At 42.4% G+C, this 21,429-nt stretch overlaps 3 protein-coding genes across 5 annotated transcripts in view; all 3 read right to left on the minus strand.

The window, feature by feature from the left end:
• The window catches only part of pxnb (paxillin b), a 19,638-nt gene extending 5,092 nt beyond the window's left edge, over positions 1-14,546 (minus strand). Inside the window, exons 1-7 of one of the 2 annotated variants that reach the window (XM_032517223.1) lie at positions 14,332-14,546; positions 3,320-3,528; positions 2,774-2,859; positions 2,379-2,518; positions 2,119-2,302; positions 1,528-1,642; positions 134-1,423 (exon numbers count right to left, since the gene is read on the minus strand). In XM_032517223.1, coding sequence (XP_032373114.1) covers positions 134-1,423; positions 1,528-1,642; positions 2,119-2,302; positions 2,379-2,518; positions 2,774-2,859; positions 3,320-3,528; positions 14,332-14,344 — 2,037 coding nt within the window. In that variant the 5' untranslated portion in view covers positions 14,345-14,546. The remainder of the gene's footprint in view (positions 1-133; positions 1,424-1,527; positions 1,643-2,118; positions 2,303-2,378; positions 2,519-2,773; positions 2,860-3,319; positions 3,529-14,331) is intronic. The other variant, XM_032517224.1, reaches the window with a different exon arrangement.
• A 285-nt stretch (positions 14,547-14,831) lies between these two features.
• Positions 14,832-17,484, minus strand: ctu1 (cytosolic thiouridylase subunit 1 homolog (S. pombe)). The gene is made up of 3 exons (XM_032516816.1): positions 17,264-17,484; positions 15,808-16,308; positions 14,832-15,664 (listed from the first exon to the last, which is right to left on the minus strand). Exons 2-3 carry the CDS (start codon positions 16,301-16,303, stop codon positions 15,129-15,131), a joined length of 1,032 nt encoding a protein of 343 aa, XP_032372707.1. The 5' UTR covers positions 16,304-16,308; positions 17,264-17,484; the 3' UTR covers positions 14,832-15,128.
• A 214-nt stretch (positions 17,485-17,698) lies between these two features.
• On the minus strand, positions 17,699-19,689 carry crybb2 (crystallin, beta B2). Of its 2 annotated transcripts, none has more exons than XM_032516819.1 (6): positions 19,483-19,689; positions 19,063-19,150; positions 18,744-18,862; positions 18,387-18,519; positions 18,151-18,293; positions 17,699-18,038 (listed from the first exon to the last, which is right to left on the minus strand). In XM_032516819.1, exons 2-6 carry the CDS (start codon positions 19,123-19,125, stop codon positions 17,870-17,872), a joined length of 627 nt encoding a protein of 208 aa, XP_032372710.1. In that variant the 5' UTR covers positions 19,126-19,150; positions 19,483-19,689; the 3' UTR covers positions 17,699-17,869. The 2 variants fall into 2 exon arrangements, with proteins under 2 accessions (XP_032372710.1, XP_032372711.1); XM_032516820.1 differs by having other exon boundaries at positions 19,489-19,584.
• Positions 19,690-21,429: the final 1,740 nt, after the last annotated feature.

Consider the following 21,429-nt stretch of genomic DNA (forward strand, 5'->3'; position numbering starts at 1 on the left):
TGCGTAAATGACAATAGTGACGGCCCTCAAAGCAGAGGCAAGCCACTGTAGAAGCGTCCGTCCCTTAATCAAGAACAAAACCACGTGAGCAAAACAAGCCCATGTTGTGTCAAGCAGGAGTGCAGATGCATACATGTCCGGAAGCAGAGACTCTGTCCATGGTGGGAGTCTGCAGCAGGGGCAGGTCCAGGGCAACGTCAGGGGTCCCGGGGCATGAAGACGGGGTCATGGACTCATCCATCCAGCTGGCCTCTGTCAGCGGGGTCATGCTGCCATCTGTGTAAGGCCTCTCTGTGTAAGGTGTCATGGTGCCGTCCAGTCCATCGTGGAACGACATTGATAGCTCCTCGTCAGCCCAGTCTAAATCTCCATTCCCATCAGTGCCTCCGTCCATCGAGTCATCTGTGATGGTGTTGGTGGTGCTGGTGAAAGTGTCCGGCTGCACATTGTTTCTGTCCATAGGCAAGATGAGCTCCTCGTGCACCTCCGGCATTCCTCTGCCTAGAAACTGGGCCTCCATCGTCAGCTGGGGTTCCTCCACATGTGCTTCTAAGTGATTCTGGGCAAAGCTCATTGCTAGCAGATTGTCTAGTGCCTCGTCCAGGGAGGGCTCCACCATGGGGGTTTGCTGTACAGTGAAGGGGCTGGCTCCCTGGGCTGGATCCCTGGAGGCCGACTCCAACAGCTGTCTGCTGGGGCTAGCGAAGGCCGACGGAGAGGGAACCATCAATGGAGAGACCGGAGATGGCGAGGAGATTTTTGAGGAAGCGTGTGCAGAAGGTGGAGATATAGAGGCAGCAACGGGGACGGGTGAAGGAGTCTTTGGTACAGAGAGAGGAGGGGTGAGGTTTTTAGATTGAGGTGGAGAGGAGAAATGCAAAACGAGGTCATGAAAAGAATCAGACTCCGTCCTCGTAGTCTCAGGAGCGCAGGAAAATTTACAGACAGTGTTTGAGGGTGAGACCCGTTCTACAGATGGAGTCGGGGACTTGTGGTCCAGGACGGTGTTAACTGAGGTAAGTGAGGGGGTGGTGGTGGTATTGGAAGGACTTGGGCTATTTCTCATTAGGCTGGAGTTAGAGGAAGCAGCATGAGAGAGGACTAGTAGAGACTTGGTTTGGGATGACAGCATGGTGGCAGAGACATCCACGATAGAGTCCAGGTCCAGGTCACTGGCGGCAGATAGGGAGGATATAGGACTGTGGGGACAGAGACGCTTCGCGTGGGGCATCGACATGCCACCATCTCCTCCATCCTCGTCTATATGCAGCTCTAGACCAGCAGGCAAAGAAAAAAGTGGAGAGGCACGGGCAGACGGGTGGGACAGAGAAAGGAAAGGAGAAGCCACTGGGGCGATGGAGGAAGAGGCTGGAGGATGAGGAGACACTCCTGCTGGCTCCAGCATAGAGCCCAAAGAACTGGGCTAGAGGACAGAGAAGCATAGGGAAGATCAGAGGAAGAGGACAGAGAAATCATCAGGAATATGACAGGAGAAGTGTGTGTTTGGTTGAGCATGCTGCGTTGTACCTTGAAGTCAGACAAAGAGGCCATCAGCTCGTCTAGCTCTCTGGTGGCACAGGAAGCTGAAATTCTGGCTTGCTGCTGAGAGGGCGAGTCCAAATCGCTGTGGCGAGCGGAGGAGCTGGAAAATACAAAGTGTCAAATTATTTGAAATTAACTGCAAACACTGAAGTCAAGCAGAACTCAAAATAGCTATTGCCTACTTTTCTCACTGCAAGACCACCTCTAACTGTTTCATCCTAATGAGAGCCTACATCTTTTTAAGGGTTTTTGCTACCATTGTAAGACTTAGGTGCAGCACCCAAGCCGTTTTGTGCACCACCTAAACTAAATGACTTTTCTCAGATCTAATGATTTTAGTTGGTTAATATCATGGTTTCATTAGCAAGTTTTAGTTTTTTGAGTGTTATTTTCTTCTCTAGCTTTTTCAACATTTTAGATAGAGATTTGGGAAAAGATTATGTGAAATTGCTTCTTTTTTAAATTGAAAAACTTAAAACTCCAGCCAAATGCACCTAAGCCTTTCACAAACCTAGGGAAAACACAGCAAATATATGCCAAGTTAGCAAGCAGCTGCAGTGGAGAGACTGCGTGTACCTGGGTGAAGGCACTGAGCCCTCCAGCTCGTCCAGCAGACTCTCCACGGTGGGTCGGGCCTCATCCAGCCTCGTTCCGTTCCTCTTGGGTTTCTCCTGAGGGGGGGGGCTCACCATGATGTCAGGGGAGCCGCCGTTCTCATAGTGGGTGATGCTGCAGGACGGTAAGGGCGGAGCGGCCTCCTCTGTGGACACACAACAATTCAGTTTAAATCTGCTCAACACAAACAGAACTGATACGGCTGAGGACTTTGTGCGTACCTGTAGTGGGGAATGAAGGGGAGCTCTGCTGCACTGCGTTGAGTTCCAACAGCAGCCTGTCGAGCTCCGAGAGGTTACTGCCCATGGCGGAGGTCATGGCAGCTGTTGACGAGTCTGATGACTTTGATTTGTTTGGAAAACTAGAGGAGACAGACAGAGACAACCACAGGTAAAAGAAAATGACGGATGATACGCTCAACGTCACACACACACACACACACACACACACACACACACACACACACACACACACACACACACACACACACACACACACACACACACACACACACACACACACACACACACACACACACACACACACACACACACACACACACACACACACACACACACACACACACACACACACACACACACACACACCAGGATACCTGTAGACGTGGTCCTCTTCAATGTGAGACAACGGGGAGCTGCTACTGTCCCTGGACCATGAGCTCTTCTGTGCGGAACCTAACGACTGCAGAGGACACATTAGTCAGACATGCTGAGAACACCTGTGCTCAACTTTCATTTGGCTTTCAATCTGACATCCATTTGGACCCCGTTAACGGTCAAGACTAACCATTCTTGCTCATCTTTCTTTTCTCATTAATCCGATATCACAAGCACACAGACATACGTGATACATACTCTTTTGTATATCTAGCAAATCAAATTTGTGCTGTCACTTCCTTGTACTTCATGCAGGGTTCAAAATGAACACCACCCACCAGCCAAACAAACACACAAGCCAACAAATCTATTGAGTGGCCGGTACAATTTGAACATTTACTCGCTATTTGGCTGGTGGACAAAAAGTTAATTTTGTACCCTGGCTTCATACTTCTTCTTAAGCACTTTGTGACAAACCTGTTTGTTGAATGGCTTCATCAAACATTAGCTTGTGAGTTATGCACGGTCACACTACAGAGACTTACCTGCTGAGAGGAGTGGAGGGAGTCCGACTGGTCTATCAGTGACCCGTTCAGAGCCTCGGCTGAGGGCGGAGGGGGGACTGGAGGTGGAATGGACACATCCTGGTAGGAGTGTCCTCCGGTGGGGATGGAGTAAGGGGTCTCCTCTGGCAAGAACACCGGTCGCTTTGAGATGTGGGACGTAGTAGATTCCAGGTCTGCCAGCAACGCGTCTGAAAGATTTGTTGGTAAAGTGTTATCGCATTTTTGTTGCAAGGTGCACCTAAAACTAAAAAAAGAAATCTTGTACCTACCAAAACAATAAGCATACATTAGGTCCACATAACAATGGTGCTGGTCAAATAACAATCTCTGTATGAGCAATTCGTCCATGTCTTACTTTTATTTAAATAACGATCTTCATTGTAAAGCAAACGGGTCAGAGACAAATGCCTGAACTGTGTGAAACTTGGTTGGGCTGGAGACCAATTCATTCTTTACTGGGGTTATTGGGTGCTCTAAGGCGACTACTGACTGGGGTGTCAGGCTGTAAACACACAATGGCAGCGAGCCTGAGTCAGTCTCTCATTTCAACCTGTCACCAAAAAAAGCTTTTCTCTTCGGCACAGATCATTCAACGGAAAGGTTAGGCCCTGTCACCATCACAGCATGACACCGTACCTCACTGTACCTTTATACCCAAACCCATTAGGCCTTTATAAAATGTCCCTCTGACATCACCAACATACGTTTTCCATCACTCCCCACTATAAATACAACCCTGCTGACAATGAGTGCTACCTGTCTATGAGCTTTATCTGTCATCTATCATTTCAGTTGTTCATTTCAGTCTTAAACCTCCGTGAGTAATGTACGTCTTTGATTAGTCTCCGTTTTATGACAACCAGTGTAAACTGAACAAGACAGACTGATAAGAACAAAGAAGCAGAGAGACAGAAAGTGTTTCTGAATCCGGTCCAGGGTTGAGGGGGAACAGTGTTCACTGGAACGCAGGAGCAAAATAGACTCTTACATCACACAATCCATCCATTCTCAGCCTGTCCAGAATAGACCGCAAAAAACACTGGCTGCATACTGTGACACTACAGAGGCTTGGCATGGTTACCGTCTGTTTCAAGGAATCACTGCACTTTTAAACTCCTAACACCCGAGAAGCAGGGTTGAAAGCTGTCCGGCTTCTAAAAATACAATCTACCTAAATAAAAAGTGTCCCCCTAAATTTAAACCTGTATGACAATGTAAGTTAATTTACTGTCCTGACTAGGAGTTAGTTCAAAAAACAATATTAGTCTTCAAATAACATAAATGTAATTCTTGATATTTTGAAAAATATTTGCTAAAAAACTGTGAAAAAAACAGAATACGGACATTTGTGATGATGGGTTACTTGTAGCCATTTTTTGTAATCTGAATCATCCTACAACATCCAAATACTCTATAATTATTTCACACGAGGCTACATTAATCCTACTGTAAATCAGCAGAAATGTAAATATTTTAATTAAAACTGAAAAGCTGAAGCTGAGTAATACACAGAGACTTAGATCAAGTTTAACTGCACACCAGTACTCATCCAGGAAAATGGAACACTGTCTTCACACCATCCACAATCAAGTGACCGCTAAAAAAAAGAAACATGAACACATAATATATATTTTGAATTTTTTTTTTTTTTAAACAAAACTCCCATCTCAGGCTTGGAATAGACTGGATACCTTTGTCCTAACAACAATGCGTTCCCATTACAATCTTGTAATGAAATAAAGCAGTTCCCAGGAATCCTCCGGAATCCAAAAATGTAACTTTTAAAATAGTGAATAAGCCAGTATCCGTACTCACATTGTTGGTTCCAACTGTTGTATCGGTAATATCTCCCAGGCAGTATATTATGAGTGTTTTTTGTGTTTGTGTGCGTATGTGTGTATTTGTCATGTGTGTGAAGCAGACAGAAGTACAGACAAAGATAGTGTGAGCAACAAGGAGTGATAACATGTTGCCAGTCTACTGGGGGGAGTGGTTTGAAGTGAGGGTCTCCTTAATGTAAGGGAATCCTTTCAGTGCGCTTTATCTTAATTACAAACACTGGTTTCTGCCCAATATTTAGTGCATTATCCCCCCTCAACATCTGCATTTACAAATTGACTTAACTCCCTGTACATACATCCGAATTATGTCTCTTAAACACGTGACTTAAGCGAGTCTGTTCAACTAAGATGATCTGGGATAAGTTAACAAGAAAAGTGTGATAAATTAGAGACACTCACTCGTCTCTGCCCACACCCTTCATCAGACGTAAGTCCAAAATGAATCCTGGCCAGAAGCTAAATGTTAAAGCCATGAAGTTTGACATAAACCACATGGGAGCACTAGCCTATTTAAAGCGGTAAGCTCAGTGAGTAGCCCATGTCTGTGCAAATGTGCTGAAATATCACGACCAGCTCAAAATAATCTGCACCTGGTGCTGACATGCGGAACAAGGTCTTACTGAAGTTGACTTTGTCACTCATAAAACAAAGTCTCCACATAGAAAAATACTACAGCTGGTTTTGGGACAAAGGTGGGTCATATTAAATACAGTGTAGGATTTAGATTCCCATTTCTTTTGTATCTTAAAAGCTGCCACATGAAAAAAAGCCAGAAGACAAACTAATTGTGGTAATGTATACCTGGAAAGTTCGTTATGGCCTTGACTGAGAGGACAGCTCTACTGCCTGAAGTTTTCCAGAAGACTTGTAGAAAGCCAAGTTTTTGAAACTTGTACTATAAAAAGTGTCTCTGCACTCATTATACCCCCCTCCCACATGCTGATACTACACATCTGTGACTCAGGCACAGGCCCGCCAACTCTAGAGTAGCTCTCCTCAGAGGACATCATTACAGTTAGATGCATTGTTTAAACTATAATGTTTAATGCATTATTCCTTGGGCTGGGTATCATTTAAGAAAAAAAAATACCAGTTCCAATACCAGTGCCCTTAAAGTTATACCAATACCAATGAAGTACTTCATTTGAAATATTTTTTATCAAATGCCACAGGCATGTACTAGTATAGGCATACTTACTGGTGGCATCTAGATATCTTTGGGTTTTAGACAGATGTTAGGACAAAACAAGTGATCTTGAGCTTTGGGAAATTAAAAAAAAAAAAGTGTGACTTTTTTAAAACAATAAAACAGAAGAGAACATAATCAGCAGATTTGTCGATAACAATTATTGTTAGTTGCAGCCCTAATACGGTCGGCCCTATAACCACAGTGGGAGATGCACCAGCGTAGATTCAGCTATTTCTATATCAGGATAAATAAAGATTGAAACAGGGCATTAGAAAAGACCTGTAGCACAGTCAGACCTGTTTAAATTTAGCATCAGAAAAGTATCATTTATAAATCCAAAATTTTCCTAGTCACATCCTGTTGTATCTTTCTACTAAGCAGCCTGCAACACACACACACACTAAGTGCATCCCTGTGATTTGATTTAATACAGGTCATAAAAGCATAAAGAAATTGTCTTATGTGCCTTATTTCCCCTGATGAGGGCAGCATTGAGTCTGTCTAGTATGACAATGGACAACAAGCCTTCATCAGACTCAGACAAATTTGGTCCATGAAGAGTTTGAAGAATTAAGAATGCAAAAGTGAACTGTAAGCCAAGTAACAGGCTAATCTTTTCCATTTCAGACAGGGGATAGTAGCCACAATGGACAAAGTCCAATTCTGCTCTAACGGCATCCTGATTCAATGGTCCATTGTGCAAAGTCTGGAGGAATAAAGCAGTCATCAAAAAGGACATGACTGGGACTAATAAAGCAAAATGTATTCATCAAACGTCAGTCAAACAATCTAACAGAGGCTCACTCTGTCAGGGGAAACCATCTGTGGCCACACTGTGGTAACTAATCTTCATTACGTTCAACAAACAACTCTGAAGTTATGTGGATAATGTACACATTCTTGTGGCAGTGAGTACATGTACAGTCGTGCCTTTGCACCCCTCCCCCCACCCACCCACCATCACCCAAGGCCCTGCCACAGTCCTGCATTGTTTATCAGATGGGAGCGAAGGTGCATGGAGAATTCCACACATTCCTCTGTCCGCTTCTGAGAAAGAAAGCAAATCGGCGGGGACACGGGGAAGGTGGCTCTGGGACGGGTACCGTCTAATCCAGGGAAACATCATTTAACATGCAACCTGTCCTAACTGGAAACTGTTGCATTGTAATAAAATCTACTTAAGCACAACACACATTCCTCCAATACCGCAGGATTTTAGGTAGAGAACCGGTGAGGAATGCGCTTGAGTACAAAACCCCATCTGTCAGTCCACAAAGTGAAAATAATATGTTGACAATTACAAGACTTATTCCACTAACTACAGCATGCTTTGAATTCCAGAATAAGGGAGATGTCAATAATGTTTTTACTGCCTGTTTCCCACAGAGTACAGTGTACAGTGCAGGCAGGAAGTGGAGTAACCAGGGCTGTTTAATCTTTTCTATTAACATGTTGTCAGTGGTGATGGCCAGGGTCCACAGCTCACCTGTTTATAGCCAAGGGAGCAAAAGAGCAGAACTGGCCACAGCCCCACACCGAAACTCTACCCCATCGGGCCACCCCAACACGATATTTATATCAAACAAGACAGACAGGGGCCAGGGAGAGGGAGTGGAGGGTGACATGCCAGTGAGACAGGCAGGGGAGGAAGGGGAGAACCCAGGGACAGACAAACAGAGAAGGAGATGATATGGACCAACAGCAAAGAGAATAAATGATGGACCAAGAGAGACATTTTCAAATAAACCTTAAGCCTTACAGTTTACAGATGGCCGTCCGTTTTTATAGTAGGACACGCAGGCCCACAAAGACAAAGGATGAATGAGTGTAATCGCATACCATCCAAACGACAGAAGCATCTTAGGGTGATTACTTCAAAATAAACATACCTAAAAATACTCAGCCAAGAAGCCCCATATCCAAGAGATGACACGCCTCTTGAGAGAGCGCTGGACCAAAATAAAAGCACTTCCCCACAGACCAGTAAATAACAGGGGAAAGTCTAAAGACTGATGTAACACCCAGTCACTGACGTCACATTCTGCATGTGTGAAGACTGCCTGCCAGTGAGTAGGCTTTTGTGCATTAAAGAGTGTAATTGGGAAGTTTGAGGAAGACCCTTAAAGAAAGGCCATCTTGTCCAACAAACACTGACTGAAAACACCAAGCCATGCTCCAAACCAGGAGCCATCCTATAGAAGAGCAGTACATTAAACAGCTATCAGCAAACAGTGAATGAAGTCTGTCTACGCCGCCCATTCAGGCCGGTAACAAATAGGGCTGCAACAAAGAATTATTGTCATTAACGTGCAACCTGTTGATTATTTCCCCGACTGCATTTGGTCCTTAGAATGTCACAAAATAGTAGAATACGCATATCACACCTTCCTGAAGCAAAAATTAACTTATTTAAATTGCATGCTTGTCCGACCAACATTCCAAAACCCAATATTTATTATCTTAAGACTAAGAAAACAAGCAAATATTAACATTTGAGAAGCTTGGACCAAATGTTAGACATGTTTGCTTTTAAAAAATGACTTAAACAATCAGATTCTTGTGATGATCAATTAAATGATCAAAAAGCGCTATATAAATTCAATTTATTATTATTATTATTAATAATATCTCATCATCTCTGTTATACTTGGTAACCTTTTCTAAACTAGAGACGATTAGATACCTTTGTTAGTTAGTTACCTTAGTGAGACTCGGATAACAAAACGCTGAGCAAGCTTTTAATGCTGACTTTTGGTACTTTACACTTTTTCAGTTTTCAGTGCTACAAACCCTTTTAAGTTATTACCAATAAAGCATTGAGGTCCGATTCAAGCCTTAGTGACAAGACATCAAGAGAAAATGTAGACTAATGGTACAATATTAAAACTGTATAACAGAAGAATTTTATTATTTATAAAAATAAAAATGAGGTTTCCTGCCCTGTTTACAGACATCAAGCTCCCCGGTCTTCAAACATGCCCTTGGGTGTCCCCAGCTTGAGAAATGCTCCAAGAATCCAGCAGGGACTTGGATTCCAACTACATTACCCAGACCCAGAAAATAATCAACACCACTCTCAGCCAAGTTACAAGGCCAGGGAACAGGAAAGGTGGGGAAACAGCATGGAAAGAGGAACCAAGAGCGAAAATCACAGCGACTGTGAAGCACCAATGTGATACAACAGCCTTTAATAGGGAAACACTGTTCTGGCAGCCGATTTACACACTGGAGGCAGCTGCCCACTACTAGTGCTTGCTGGACTCCAGCACTGACTCTGCTCATTGTTTTTCTCCTCAGTTTCCTCAGGATGTGGGGCAGGGTCTGTTGCCTAAGCGATGAGGTCAGCCATGTAGCTCTCTCTTCCCCATATCCAGAACAGGATGGGTGTGGAGCTCGGGAACAAGGCTGATTTACAGTCAGGAGCTTCCCTGTAGCTGAGCAGGCGAGCCCACTGGTTAGAGGCGGTGTGCACTAACCTTGCAGCTCTCACAGGGTGATGAAAGCTAGTCTGGTAACACTAACTCTGTGCTGCCCACACACCGGGACACAGAAAGCACTTAAGACCTTCTAAGATCTTTCGGTATGTTGTGCAAACGCTGTAAACATTTAAGACCACGCTACTTCTACAACAGCCAACTTTTACTCTTGCCTGGAGGATAAACCCTTCCTCTGACGGGTGATCAACTAACGCTATTACAGGAAATCTAACAAGACTGCTGTGTGTTAACAAAAGGCATGTTTAGTAGGTGCTTCGGTCCGTTTCAGCCCACATAGCTGCCTCACATATACACATGGGGCCGTAGTGTGTTCAAAATAGAACCGAGGGTCTGACACTGTTTTGAAGCCTGTCTACATTTAAGTAATAAACAGTACCTGTTTTCTGCTGTTTTTCTTTTCAGGTGACTACAGGAATTAACAATGTGAGTATGTTGATTGGCTACTACACACTATCACACACAATTCTGTCTGGTTTCTCTTCAGTGTTTTGGTCGCTCAACTGAAACTAACTTAAAAAAAGCAGCTTACATGGCCCAATTTACATATTGTACAGTACAGATGACTAAGTCAGCAAGTGTGACTGTTACTATCTACATTATGGTCTGTATGTGTCACAGCATGATATGAAGTGTTAACATGTTTCCGGTGTTAAAAAAAAGACTTGCACAAGTGTCTCAAATAAATATACTGATGCTGACCAGTGCTAAACAGTGTTGTTGTGTTTAACAAAAACAATTACACAAGAAAATACACTATGTAAGTATAATATCAACTTAAATATTTAAGGTACTAAAACCATATTTCTAAATGAGCCGCTTTTCAAGTCAGGGCTTTGGTAGTACATGAAATTAATCAAATGGCCACACAGTAAACCTTGGTTTTGGGGGGCCCTTGGCCACTTTGCCGTGTCAGCCCTAGATTTGATATCTTGGTAATCCAAGAGCAGCCAATTTAGTGGGAATTTACAATCAAAAGGAAAGTTTATCACGCATGAGTGTTATTTTCCCTTCAGTCATGATGTCGGTACCGACTCAATTTCTTCACTGTTAACCTGCAGACATGGAGCAGGGCCTCATCCGCCCAGTGAGGCCAGTCTGCATGCATCCCACACTGTCCTGAGGAATTCACAGAGAGAGAAGCTTAGCTTCATACTCCACAAACAAGAAAAACAGAAGCAGGACAGACCTAAGGACAGTGTGTCACATGCTGTCTAAAGGACATATCTGGGTAACGACCTAGTTTGGCGTTTAAAAAGATTTATCAGAGAAAACCTGTGGAAACTTCTGACTCAAAGGGACAGGCTGGAAAAGTGCTCGCACTATGCTGAGGGAATTCCCTTCCTAGAGTGTTTAGCAACGTGGGCAGATCAATATACACAAGAAGACGGAAAGAGTGGAGTCTGATCAGGTTTCTAAACAGCTCCATGTCGACCTGTCAGTCATAAATAGGCCTCAAGACAAGGGCCTGTGGGGGCTTGTTATCTGGAGGCTTACTGGAATTACAGCAAACCACAGTCATTATAAACATTTAAAAATTGGCAGTGGTTATCGCATATTTAGGGAGGACATGGGAGGGGTTGGCCACATGATGTGGACAAAAAAAAGTTTAAATCGTAACAGTAAGAAATGTAACTGTACGGTTCTGTGATCGTCAGGCTACCAGACCTTAAAGCTCAAGACCTTTTTTTTTAACAATCTATAAGTGTCTGCAATTACCAGAAGACCTGTTTTTGAGGACTGAGACGGACAACCCTCCCTCTGGTGGCAGCACCTACGAGGCTGAGAGCAGTGGAAGGAGGTGAGTCATGACCCAGCGAGTATTTGGCCTTGGACCACTGATACAGAGTGATGTTTGACATTCCTCAGCAGCCTCGCCCCCTCCTTCAGTCTGCTGTTCACGCTGCTTCAGTGAGACTTCAGGCTCCCTCTCAAACAACAATCAACCCTTTCAGTGGCCCGTGGCAGCCAGAGCATTTAATGTGCCCTGGAGGTATTCTCAGATCGGGCCAAATTCAAAATTCGTCCCTTCGTCTCTCCACTTAAACAATTCACAAAATGCAGACGATAGGAGCATCCCTTCAGATAACTGACAGAGGCTTAATAAGTGATTTATTCTGAATAAGCAAATATAGCAAACTGACCAGCTGGTAAAAACTATAACAACCAGAGTTAGAAGTTCAGAGGTTCAGTGCACAAGGTCAAAGGTCAATGAACTGAAGAGGTGACTGGTTAATGAGAAAAATAGATGCAGCTGATAGACTGCATGGAGAGTCACTGATTGTCATTATTAGTATTGGATATAGGGCAGATAAAAGGCAGTAGTGCTAAAGGATTAGTTGATTAATCAATTTACAGAAAAAAAATTTGATCATTGATTGTGTAATAAGAAATTTCATAAATTAACTGTCACTCAAATGTGAGGATTCGCTGCTTTTCTCTGAATATACTGTATCACTGAGTTAAATATATTTGTGTATTCAAACATTAGTCGTGCAAACCTAGCTATTTGAAGACGTCACTTTGGGTTTTCACAATTTGTGATTGGTATTTTTCACTATTTTCTGATTGTTTTGCGGACTAAACATTTTATAGAGGAAAAAATTAAACTTAATGAAACAGCCTGATGATAACTAGTTAGTCATAGCCCTAACTACGAGTTCAAAGCTAATGACAATGCCTCTAAAGCACATAAGAAATCATGGCAAAATGACTTTAGCATCAGCAGTAGGTCATGTACAATGAACCCTTATTTGAATATTAATATTCTTGGGGAAATTATCTATTCTAACAGCAATTTTGACAAATGACCAAACATGAACAGGGGTCCTCTTACATTTTAAAATTCTGACTGTGCCCATGCCTTTTTAATCACATGACTTGCGACTCTAAATGTTAATGCACAATATTGCAATATCGATTATGAATATTGCGATATCATTATTCATTTAAATATTGAACATACTCTGTGTAAAAGTACAAAAGTTCTAGGAAAACGCATCAAAATTAATTCATAACAAATTCAACAAGTTTTCTTACAACATAAGGTTAATTTCAACTGACTGTCGTATTGGACTGGTCCAACATGAATAAATAAATAAGGACCATGTCTAGAACAGGACATGTTTCACTTGATGAACAGTATAAAATAAATAAAGACAACAGAACACAACTTTTCTTTCACTTATCGGATTCGTTCCGTTTTGTTGTCTATCTATTTCCTCACTTACACTGTTAAAACATGCACACATGTACGGTGCGCTCCATAGGTTTTACTGATACTCACATGTGTAAGTGGCACGGCAACTGGCCAATGAAATGATCATTGTAGCGTTTCAAGCGGGCTCTAAATCAAACACAACTAAGCCACACAACCAACGGATGGGACGCAGAGCTCCACAAAATAAACTAATTTTTGCATACTTATCGCGACACTTTCAATATAATTTTGCGTAACGTGATATCGCCATAAACGATACTGAGTCAATGTATAATGCACCTCCATGTACAATAATTAATCAATAAGACACGAGTGCAGAGCATGAGGGCTTTGAATCCCCAGCAAAGTCTATGATACGTGGACACAGATTAAAAACTGGCACAGCTACACCAATCTAATATAGAAAATCTGAGCAGCAGGGCCAGGAATCTACCAATTACTACTACAGTTTCACCTCCTGTAGAATGGTGTGTTGACACTACCTTTGCCATAGTAAAATTAGGTTTTCTTTGGAGTGTTTATTTTTTAATTAAACATATTGCTCCCACATGTAATCTGTGGTCACATACAGTTGTTTACATAAAGTACTATTTGCAGTTTTTCTATCGTCCTAATCACATCTGTGTCCTGTATTAAGGCTAAATTGTGTGGTCAGTAATTTAGTATCACGAACAGTTAAGTCTGGTTCATCAGACTGGAGATACATTAACAGCCAACCAGGCCAGGGTTGAGCTCACATTGTGCTGTACTGAGCAGTCTAAATGAAGAGGCCTGTTGACTCCACCACTTCAAAGCTGGAATGAATAGCCTGGGGGGGGGGTGCAAGAGTTGAGAAGGTAATGTTGAAGCTCGGTGTCAAAATGTCAGCCAAATATCTCCTCCCTTCTGGCACATAGGTTAAAAAAAGTAGTTTCTTTGAAAGTGCAGGGTAGTTGTTATCAGAGACATTAACGTTACTACTGAGAGTTTAAAAGGAGGTAGTGGTGGTAAGGCTAACGTTAACGATGTATAGCCGCTAAGTTACGATGCTTAACGTTATATAAATCAAAGTGGGTCAAATGAACCACATATTCACTCAGCCAAACAGTACAGTAACATTTGTCAGAAAAAAACAAGCATTTCCAAATTAATGTGATCCAGAAACTGTCTTTTCAACATTGACTCTCGTCGTAACGTTAACTCCTCCACCCTTCCAGACTGAGTGCACTAGGAAAACAGAGCGTTTTATAAACAACTTCATAACTTACCTAAATCGTCCATAGCGGCTGCCTTGCTTTGGCCTATGTCAGTGTTATGTTTGGTGAGCTTTTCAATCTCAACTGTTTACGAAGTCTGAATTTTCCTCTCCAAACTTCACCACGGGTGCCCTGGAAGTTGGTCAAGATTGGTCTCGTGAACGCGCTGCAGTATGTGCATGTGTGCTTTACCAGAGCGCGCTCTGACTGAGGCTCAGTAGTGACCGACACCTAGCGGCCAGAAGATGGAATTACAGTGTCCCGTTCATCAACCAGCAGCAGCGCTGTGGAGATAGGCGTGGTAATGCGAAACTAACTTTAAAGTAATGCGCCTGTAGTTAAAAGTGACGAATTGCAAGGATTTTTTTCATAATTTGTTTGTGATCACAAAGCTAAAATTATTTACACAATTTGTGGACTTTTCACTAAGCCTTAACTAATATTTTTCATTAGGATTAATAATTACTGCATCCTGCTCATCCCAATCAAGAAAAAACAGGAGAAACAAAAAAGATACTGGACAATGCATTTATTAAAATTAGAGTTCATAAAACACCTTGGAATGTGACCACAACTGTCATCATATCCTCCCCAGCGATTGTCGCAACATAAGAATCATAAAAGTGGACACACACACACACACGAGGTTCCATGCCAACTTTCAATAACTAATATAATTGATGCCAAATAAAAACAAATAAACTTATAAGACTAGTCTTTTCTTATGCAGAAGACATCAAATGTGTTTTACTTTAAAATGTTAAGTTATGTTCAGTGGTATGGTGAATAAAACGGGATAATAATATTTGTCAAAAGTCTGCTGATTTCAGCTTCCTCTCCTCCTTCTCAGTAAGGGGCTGCTGGGAGAGGATTTTGTCATGCAGGCGGTGGTGTTTGCCAATGCCCAGCTTCGGCAGACCTCGGTTCAGCCCCTCCAGCAGCACACATGACTTGCACAGAGCCTGGCTGGATATGTAGCCACAGCGGTTGCAGGTTCCCTGCACAGGCATCTTCACCCCCTCCCGCACAGACAGGTTCTCCCCTGAGTGGATGATATCCATTATGGAGCTAGGCCTCACGCTCTCCAGGTCCTTTAAAAAGGTCCTTGCATGACCGCGATAAGCATTGGGAGAGTAGATACATTCAGTGGAAAAGTAGTCCAACTTCTTAAAGTAAGCGTAGAGAACAATCTCTTTCTCATACGCATATTTGAGGGGCTTGCAACGCGGCACGACCCCTTCACCTTCGCTGGCTGTGGAAATGGCAGTGCAGCGGCGCAGACGCGCTATGTCCCCTCGCAAGACGTTCATCAAAACTGTCTCTGCCACGTCGTCAGCATTGTGACCTGTGGAAAAAAAACACATCGAACCATTGTAACATTTTCTAAACAAAAACGTTATTCTTTGACATTGAGGCCAAGTGTGTTCAGTCCAGTTTCAAGGTTGAAACTTGTTGCATTCACATTTTAATGATGTTATTTGGAGTTACCTGTACATATCTTGTCCACTTTCAGCATGATGGCTCCTCTGTCTAATGCCTGCCTTCTGAACACTCCACAGAAGGTGCAGTTATTTTTCAGTCCCACCTGCTTCACTATAGCATCCATAGTCCAGCCATACAGCTCCTCATATGACACAATCTTCAGTGGCAGTTCATACTGTTGCTGATTCCTCTTTACTGTCTCCAAGGAGTCATCTCGGTAACCAGAGATTCCCTCATCCACCGAGAGAAGCATAAGTTCAAGGCCATAGTTGTATCGCTCATTTAGAAGCTTCATTATATGTGCGAGCACTGTAGAGTCCTTTCCACCCGAAGCAGCAATTCCTACTATTTCCCCAGGTTTGAAGAGCTGTGCTGCCACGATCGTCTGATGCACCTCCTCCTCAAAGGCCCAGAAAAAGCACTCCTTACACAGCGAATGACCCGTTTTTGGACGTTTCAGCACAGCACGCTTGTCAACACAGTTACTGCACAGGACAGGCATTTTGACTGTTGAAAGAAGTTGTTTTCAAAAGAATAAAATTATTATTTTTATGGCCACGGGTTTTAGTGTCAATTACTTTTTCTCTACCATTAAAGTGATCTTACACTTTTTTTTAGGTAAAAGGTGCCCCGTAATACAAAATCTCTCTATAGTTTAATAAGTCCGTCTGTGCTACAGAAAATCCCTCATTACTCAAACACATTATTTTTTAATGAAGAGAACACAAAATACTCAAAATTAGTATCCCAAATCCACACCACTAAGTGATTCTAACCAAGTTTTGATTATGCAGCTGGAAAATTGACAAAATTCAGCATAAGGATTCTATTTGCATACTAAATTAATTTGATTTTTAAATATGTTGTTAATGGATACCCATAATGCACTACTGCACAACAGAAATGGGGGAGCAGATTACAACTTAACATTTCGACCAACTCGCCAACTAGCTAAGTTACAACATACAGTATTTAAGAAGTAAGTAACTTGTACAAGTACACGGTACCGTAAGTGGACTAATATGTTTTTGAGGCATGCTGAATTCAATTCAGCTAGCTAAAAGTTGAACAAAACGACTCATAAAACGTCTTTAAACATCGTCTAACAGGAATGTACTTCTGGCAACGAGCAAAGCTCTTGTAGCTAACGTTAACTGCCAGCTCTGACGTAAGCTACGTTGGATGGAAGGTTGTCTCTGTTCCAAGACCCAGCTACACAAACTTAGTAGGTTAAAGTTCATACAGGCGAGCCCTAAAACGTTTCACATAACTGTTTGAAATGATTAATTTAATAAAAGCACACGTCAGTTAATTAACGTGGGCTATCCGGTGTGACAACGTAATTAAAGTCCAATGATACCAAAAATATCATGAGCAAGCGGTCAACATTATACGTGTTTTCAGGTCTAACGTTAGCTAGCTAGCTAAGTAATCACATTTCTATAAGTTAACATTTCCATACCAACGTTTCCGACAAACCGAGGTCTGAATTGAGAATGTGGGGATGAATTACACTAGTAAAACTACTTTTAAAATATAACTTTTCTTTTTTTTAAACAACCTTAGCGTTAGTTACACGCCCAGATAAAAAATAAAGTGGCATGTTGTTTCAGGTTTCCTCATGTGCCGTTAGCTCTTCTTCACCTGGAAAACAGGACGTGACGTAAGTCGTTAGCCCCTGCAGCACAACCTATTGGTCGCAGTTGCACAGTGCACGCGAAACTAATATTAACACCACGCAAATGTGTTTTTTATGTAGGCTAATATCGTCATAGATCAAATAATTTAACATAACTGACGTAACTTTATTTCACCGTTGATGTCCCTTTAAGATGTTGGTGAGAAGTCTGGCAAATAACTTAGGCAGAGAGTGAACCTAGTAAAACACACAGCTAAGTCAAATTTAAGCAATGAGGATTTATTAGTTTGCTTCAAAGAATGTCACTACTGCAGCAGCTGCAGTAGATATCAAAATGTAGTATGGTGTATTGGAAGGACAAAGGGGTTGGGGCTGGAAGGGAGCAAGGCATGGCAAGGTCAGGGTTCATGACAGGAAAGAGTCACAAGCTTAGTTGACGGGGTGAAAAGTACCCCTCTGATGCCACTGCATGTCTCTGATGCGCCGAACCGACTGGATCTGAGGAATCTGGGCTCCGAACTCAGTACTGTCCTTATACTCCCCCTTTTCAAACAGGTACTGATAGCCTCTGTAGCCTGGATACTGATAGCCCACCCACCTGGTGCACCAGGAGCACAGAGAGGGGAAAACAGATAAGAGACAGTTAAAGGTAAAAGGATAGGGACATGTAGTAAGTTATTTTCAACATCTGGACGAACGATGTTACTCACGTGCCACTCTGAACCCGAACAGAGGAGACCTTCTCCTGGTAGCCATGTGCATGAAAGCTGGGGACATCGTCATCTATGATTTCTATCTTCTTCCCCGCGAAGCTGGGGTTTTCGTAAAGGACAATCTTGTGCTCCTGGCTGTCCTGAGAGAGGAGAGGGGGCATTAATAACCCAGTGGATGATTTGTGAAGCATGTGGTGGGACGCATGCCAGGGGTAAAAAGTGTTCTCTCTTACCACTTTAATCGGGCGGAATGCAACAATGGTGTCACTACGCCTGCTGTTGGTCCAGGAATCCCAGCGAGGATACTCCCCCTTCTCAAACACATACTGCTCCCCCTTACAGTTGCTCTGCTCGTATCCCACCCATCTGAATGGGCAGAGGAGAAAGAAAAGGATGGTTGTGATTGGTGTAGGGGCAAAGCAGGGAAGAAAGCTAATAGCATATTTTCTGGCCATTTTCCTCCTTTCCATCCCATACTGATTCACAATAGTATTTTCCTCTGACCGGCCCAGTCTCTGTGTCACTGCCTGCCTGTGTGTTGGGTTTTAAACCATTGTCTAATGTTTTGTCTGTTTCTGACCCACACTTACGGTCCACACAGCACCAGTATGGAGCCCACTTTCTCCACGCCTGCTTCCTGGAGGTTGTTGCAGGGACCAGTCAGCTCATGGCAGCGTCCCTGGAAGTTTTCCTGCTCATAGATAACCAGCTGTACCAATGGGAGAAAAGGGTAAAGGGTGAGTGTTGTCGAGGTACTAGGCTCAATTTCAAGAGCGCAAATCTGTTTGGAATCTTGATGTTCGGAGGATGCAAGGATCCAAATAAGGCACGCACAAGTCCTTACTCCAAGGAGGAAGTTTTAAATTGTGACTCGATTTGTCTCTGCGTGTCTGTTGCATGTCCTCTCACCTTAAATGCACTGGTGCCTGGCTGCTGCTGCTTGGATGCAGGTTTCAGGTGGTCTGTGGCCATAGTGAATGGATCGGCAAAGATGAAACTGAAATGAAAAACGATAATTTCTTTGTATCTGATAAATATCTGTGGATGTCTACACGATTTATAAAATGTTCTCTCGTTATATCAAAAATATGAGCAGGTCAAACTGCTATTTATCCCACCATCATAGATTTAATTTTATATTATTTACCCACACACATTTAAGTTTCTAAAGTTCACAGCCTTATGAATACAGAATAACAGCAATGCAACATGAGATACAGCTTCTACAGAATAAACATAAAACAGAGGCAAAATGAAAACAAATACGTTAAAAATATATAAACGTAAACTTTATAAAAAAATACAGCGTTACGGACATAAACTTCTTACCAGTACCTGTCTGTGCCAGTGTGTTTGTGATGGCACGATCAGCCCAATATATACGGGACGCCCAGGGGTGGAAACTCTGCCAACAGTACCCACAGTGTCCAAGCCGGCCTGCAGGTCGGCCTGCCATAGGCCCAGCAGACTGAAATGAGGTGTCACCGCTTAGCCTCCCCCCACCCCTGGGTGTCACACTCCCACAAAGTTATTTCATTAGTTGTCAGTTTTGTCCAGCCAGTCATTGTTCGATATCCACATGATTCAGCACAAACAGTGCCAAGAGTCCCACACCTACAATGAGAGAGAGAGATAGAGAGAGAGAAAGAGAGAGAGAAAGAGAGAGAGAAGGATTGTAAAAGATGGGTTTTACTGTGCTGTAGAGATTCGGACCGATTTGAATAACAGTCCAAATACTGCTGAATATTTCCACAGGACAAGGTTTATTTGATATTCAATTTCTAGAAAACACTATTAAATGTTACATGTCAACACGTGCCACTGCTGTTTAAAAGCTACAAAGATGGTGTTTTTCAGTTAAACCAGATTACAGTATATGCTATTGTTCTCCTGTTGGCAGTAAAAAGTTTAGTGATCAATTAGAAAACAATAATTGCAAACAATATGCCAAATTTTGTCGTTGAATAACTCTGCACATGCATGTCAACTACCCTGCAAGGGGAAAGAAGTTATTATAGACTTCTGTTGAAGAAAATATGTTAATATTTTAGACTGTTATATAATTATAAAGGAATTTTAGAATTTACACAGTAAATAACATGTATAAGTTAAAACCAACTGGATCAAATTGGACGTGTCACTGCTACTGAGGACAGATACAACATACTGTAGAGATTTTTAGATGAGAGGTTTTGTGGTGCAGCAATTGTGACTATAGGCTTTTATCAAGTTACAGTATATATTAATGTGCCATTTTCCATAATATAACCGGTACTTCAGTTGAATATTTTGTGAGACTTTACATGTTTACTCCACTACCTGGAGCTCAATTCAATTCACTTCACTTGGAGAATCAGTCAGATCAGTCACAATTAGCTTTGGAGGATGACATTTCAGATGTGAATCATGGTAGCATGAAATGCTTTTTTTGGCTTTTTTGGCTTTTGTTGCCTAAATGACAAGCAGCTAAAGGCCACAGTTAGGAACCAAACCGACAGCCGCTGCAACAAGGATTGAGCCTCTGCATATGGGGAACACGCCCAACCAGGTGATCCAACCAGGCTCCCTGAAATTTGGCATTTTAAACTACAGTAGAGGGCAATATTATGGAGTAATTACACAAGCTCCTATATTAATTAGGGCTGGGATGATATGTTTTTGTCCTGATTCAATTCTTTCACAATACATGGGAGCCAATTCCATTTGTATTGTGATCTGATAATATTGAGTATTGTGATTTCCTTTAACAAAAGCAAAAGTTAAATAGATAGCTTGAGACAAATATATCATGAGACATTTCTATAAGCAAATTGTTTTCTCAAAAGAATGCACATCACCTTTTTAAAGATTATTTTTTAGGCCTTTATTTATATAGGACAGCTGAAGACATGAAAGGGGAGAGAGAGGGGGAATGACATGCAGCAAAGGGGCGCAGGTCAGAGTCAAACCCAGGCCCGCTGCGTCGAGGAGTAAACCTCTATATATGAGCACCCGCTTTACCAACTGAGCTATCTGGGCACCCAGAATGCACATCATTTGTCAGTCAGTCAGTCAGTCTGTCTATTTATGTCAGTTATAAAGAAGTACATAACATGAATTTTCTACATTTTCTTCTTTTGGTCTGTTTTGCTGAAAATGAATATGATATAGTTGCTGTCTGTGGAACCATATAAACAGAAAATATTTAGTTGGACACATGGCTCCGCATCGCTGACTTTGAAATCCATGCGGTGAATTTGTGTTAAAGTCATTATTTCAGTTTGCTTCTTTATGCGT

Source organism: Etheostoma spectabile, chromosome 5, assembly GCF_008692095.1.
Source record: "Etheostoma spectabile isolate EspeVRDwgs_2016 chromosome 5, UIUC_Espe_1.0, whole genome shotgun sequence".
NCBI lineage: Eukaryota > Metazoa > Chordata > Actinopteri > Perciformes > Percidae > Etheostoma > Etheostoma spectabile.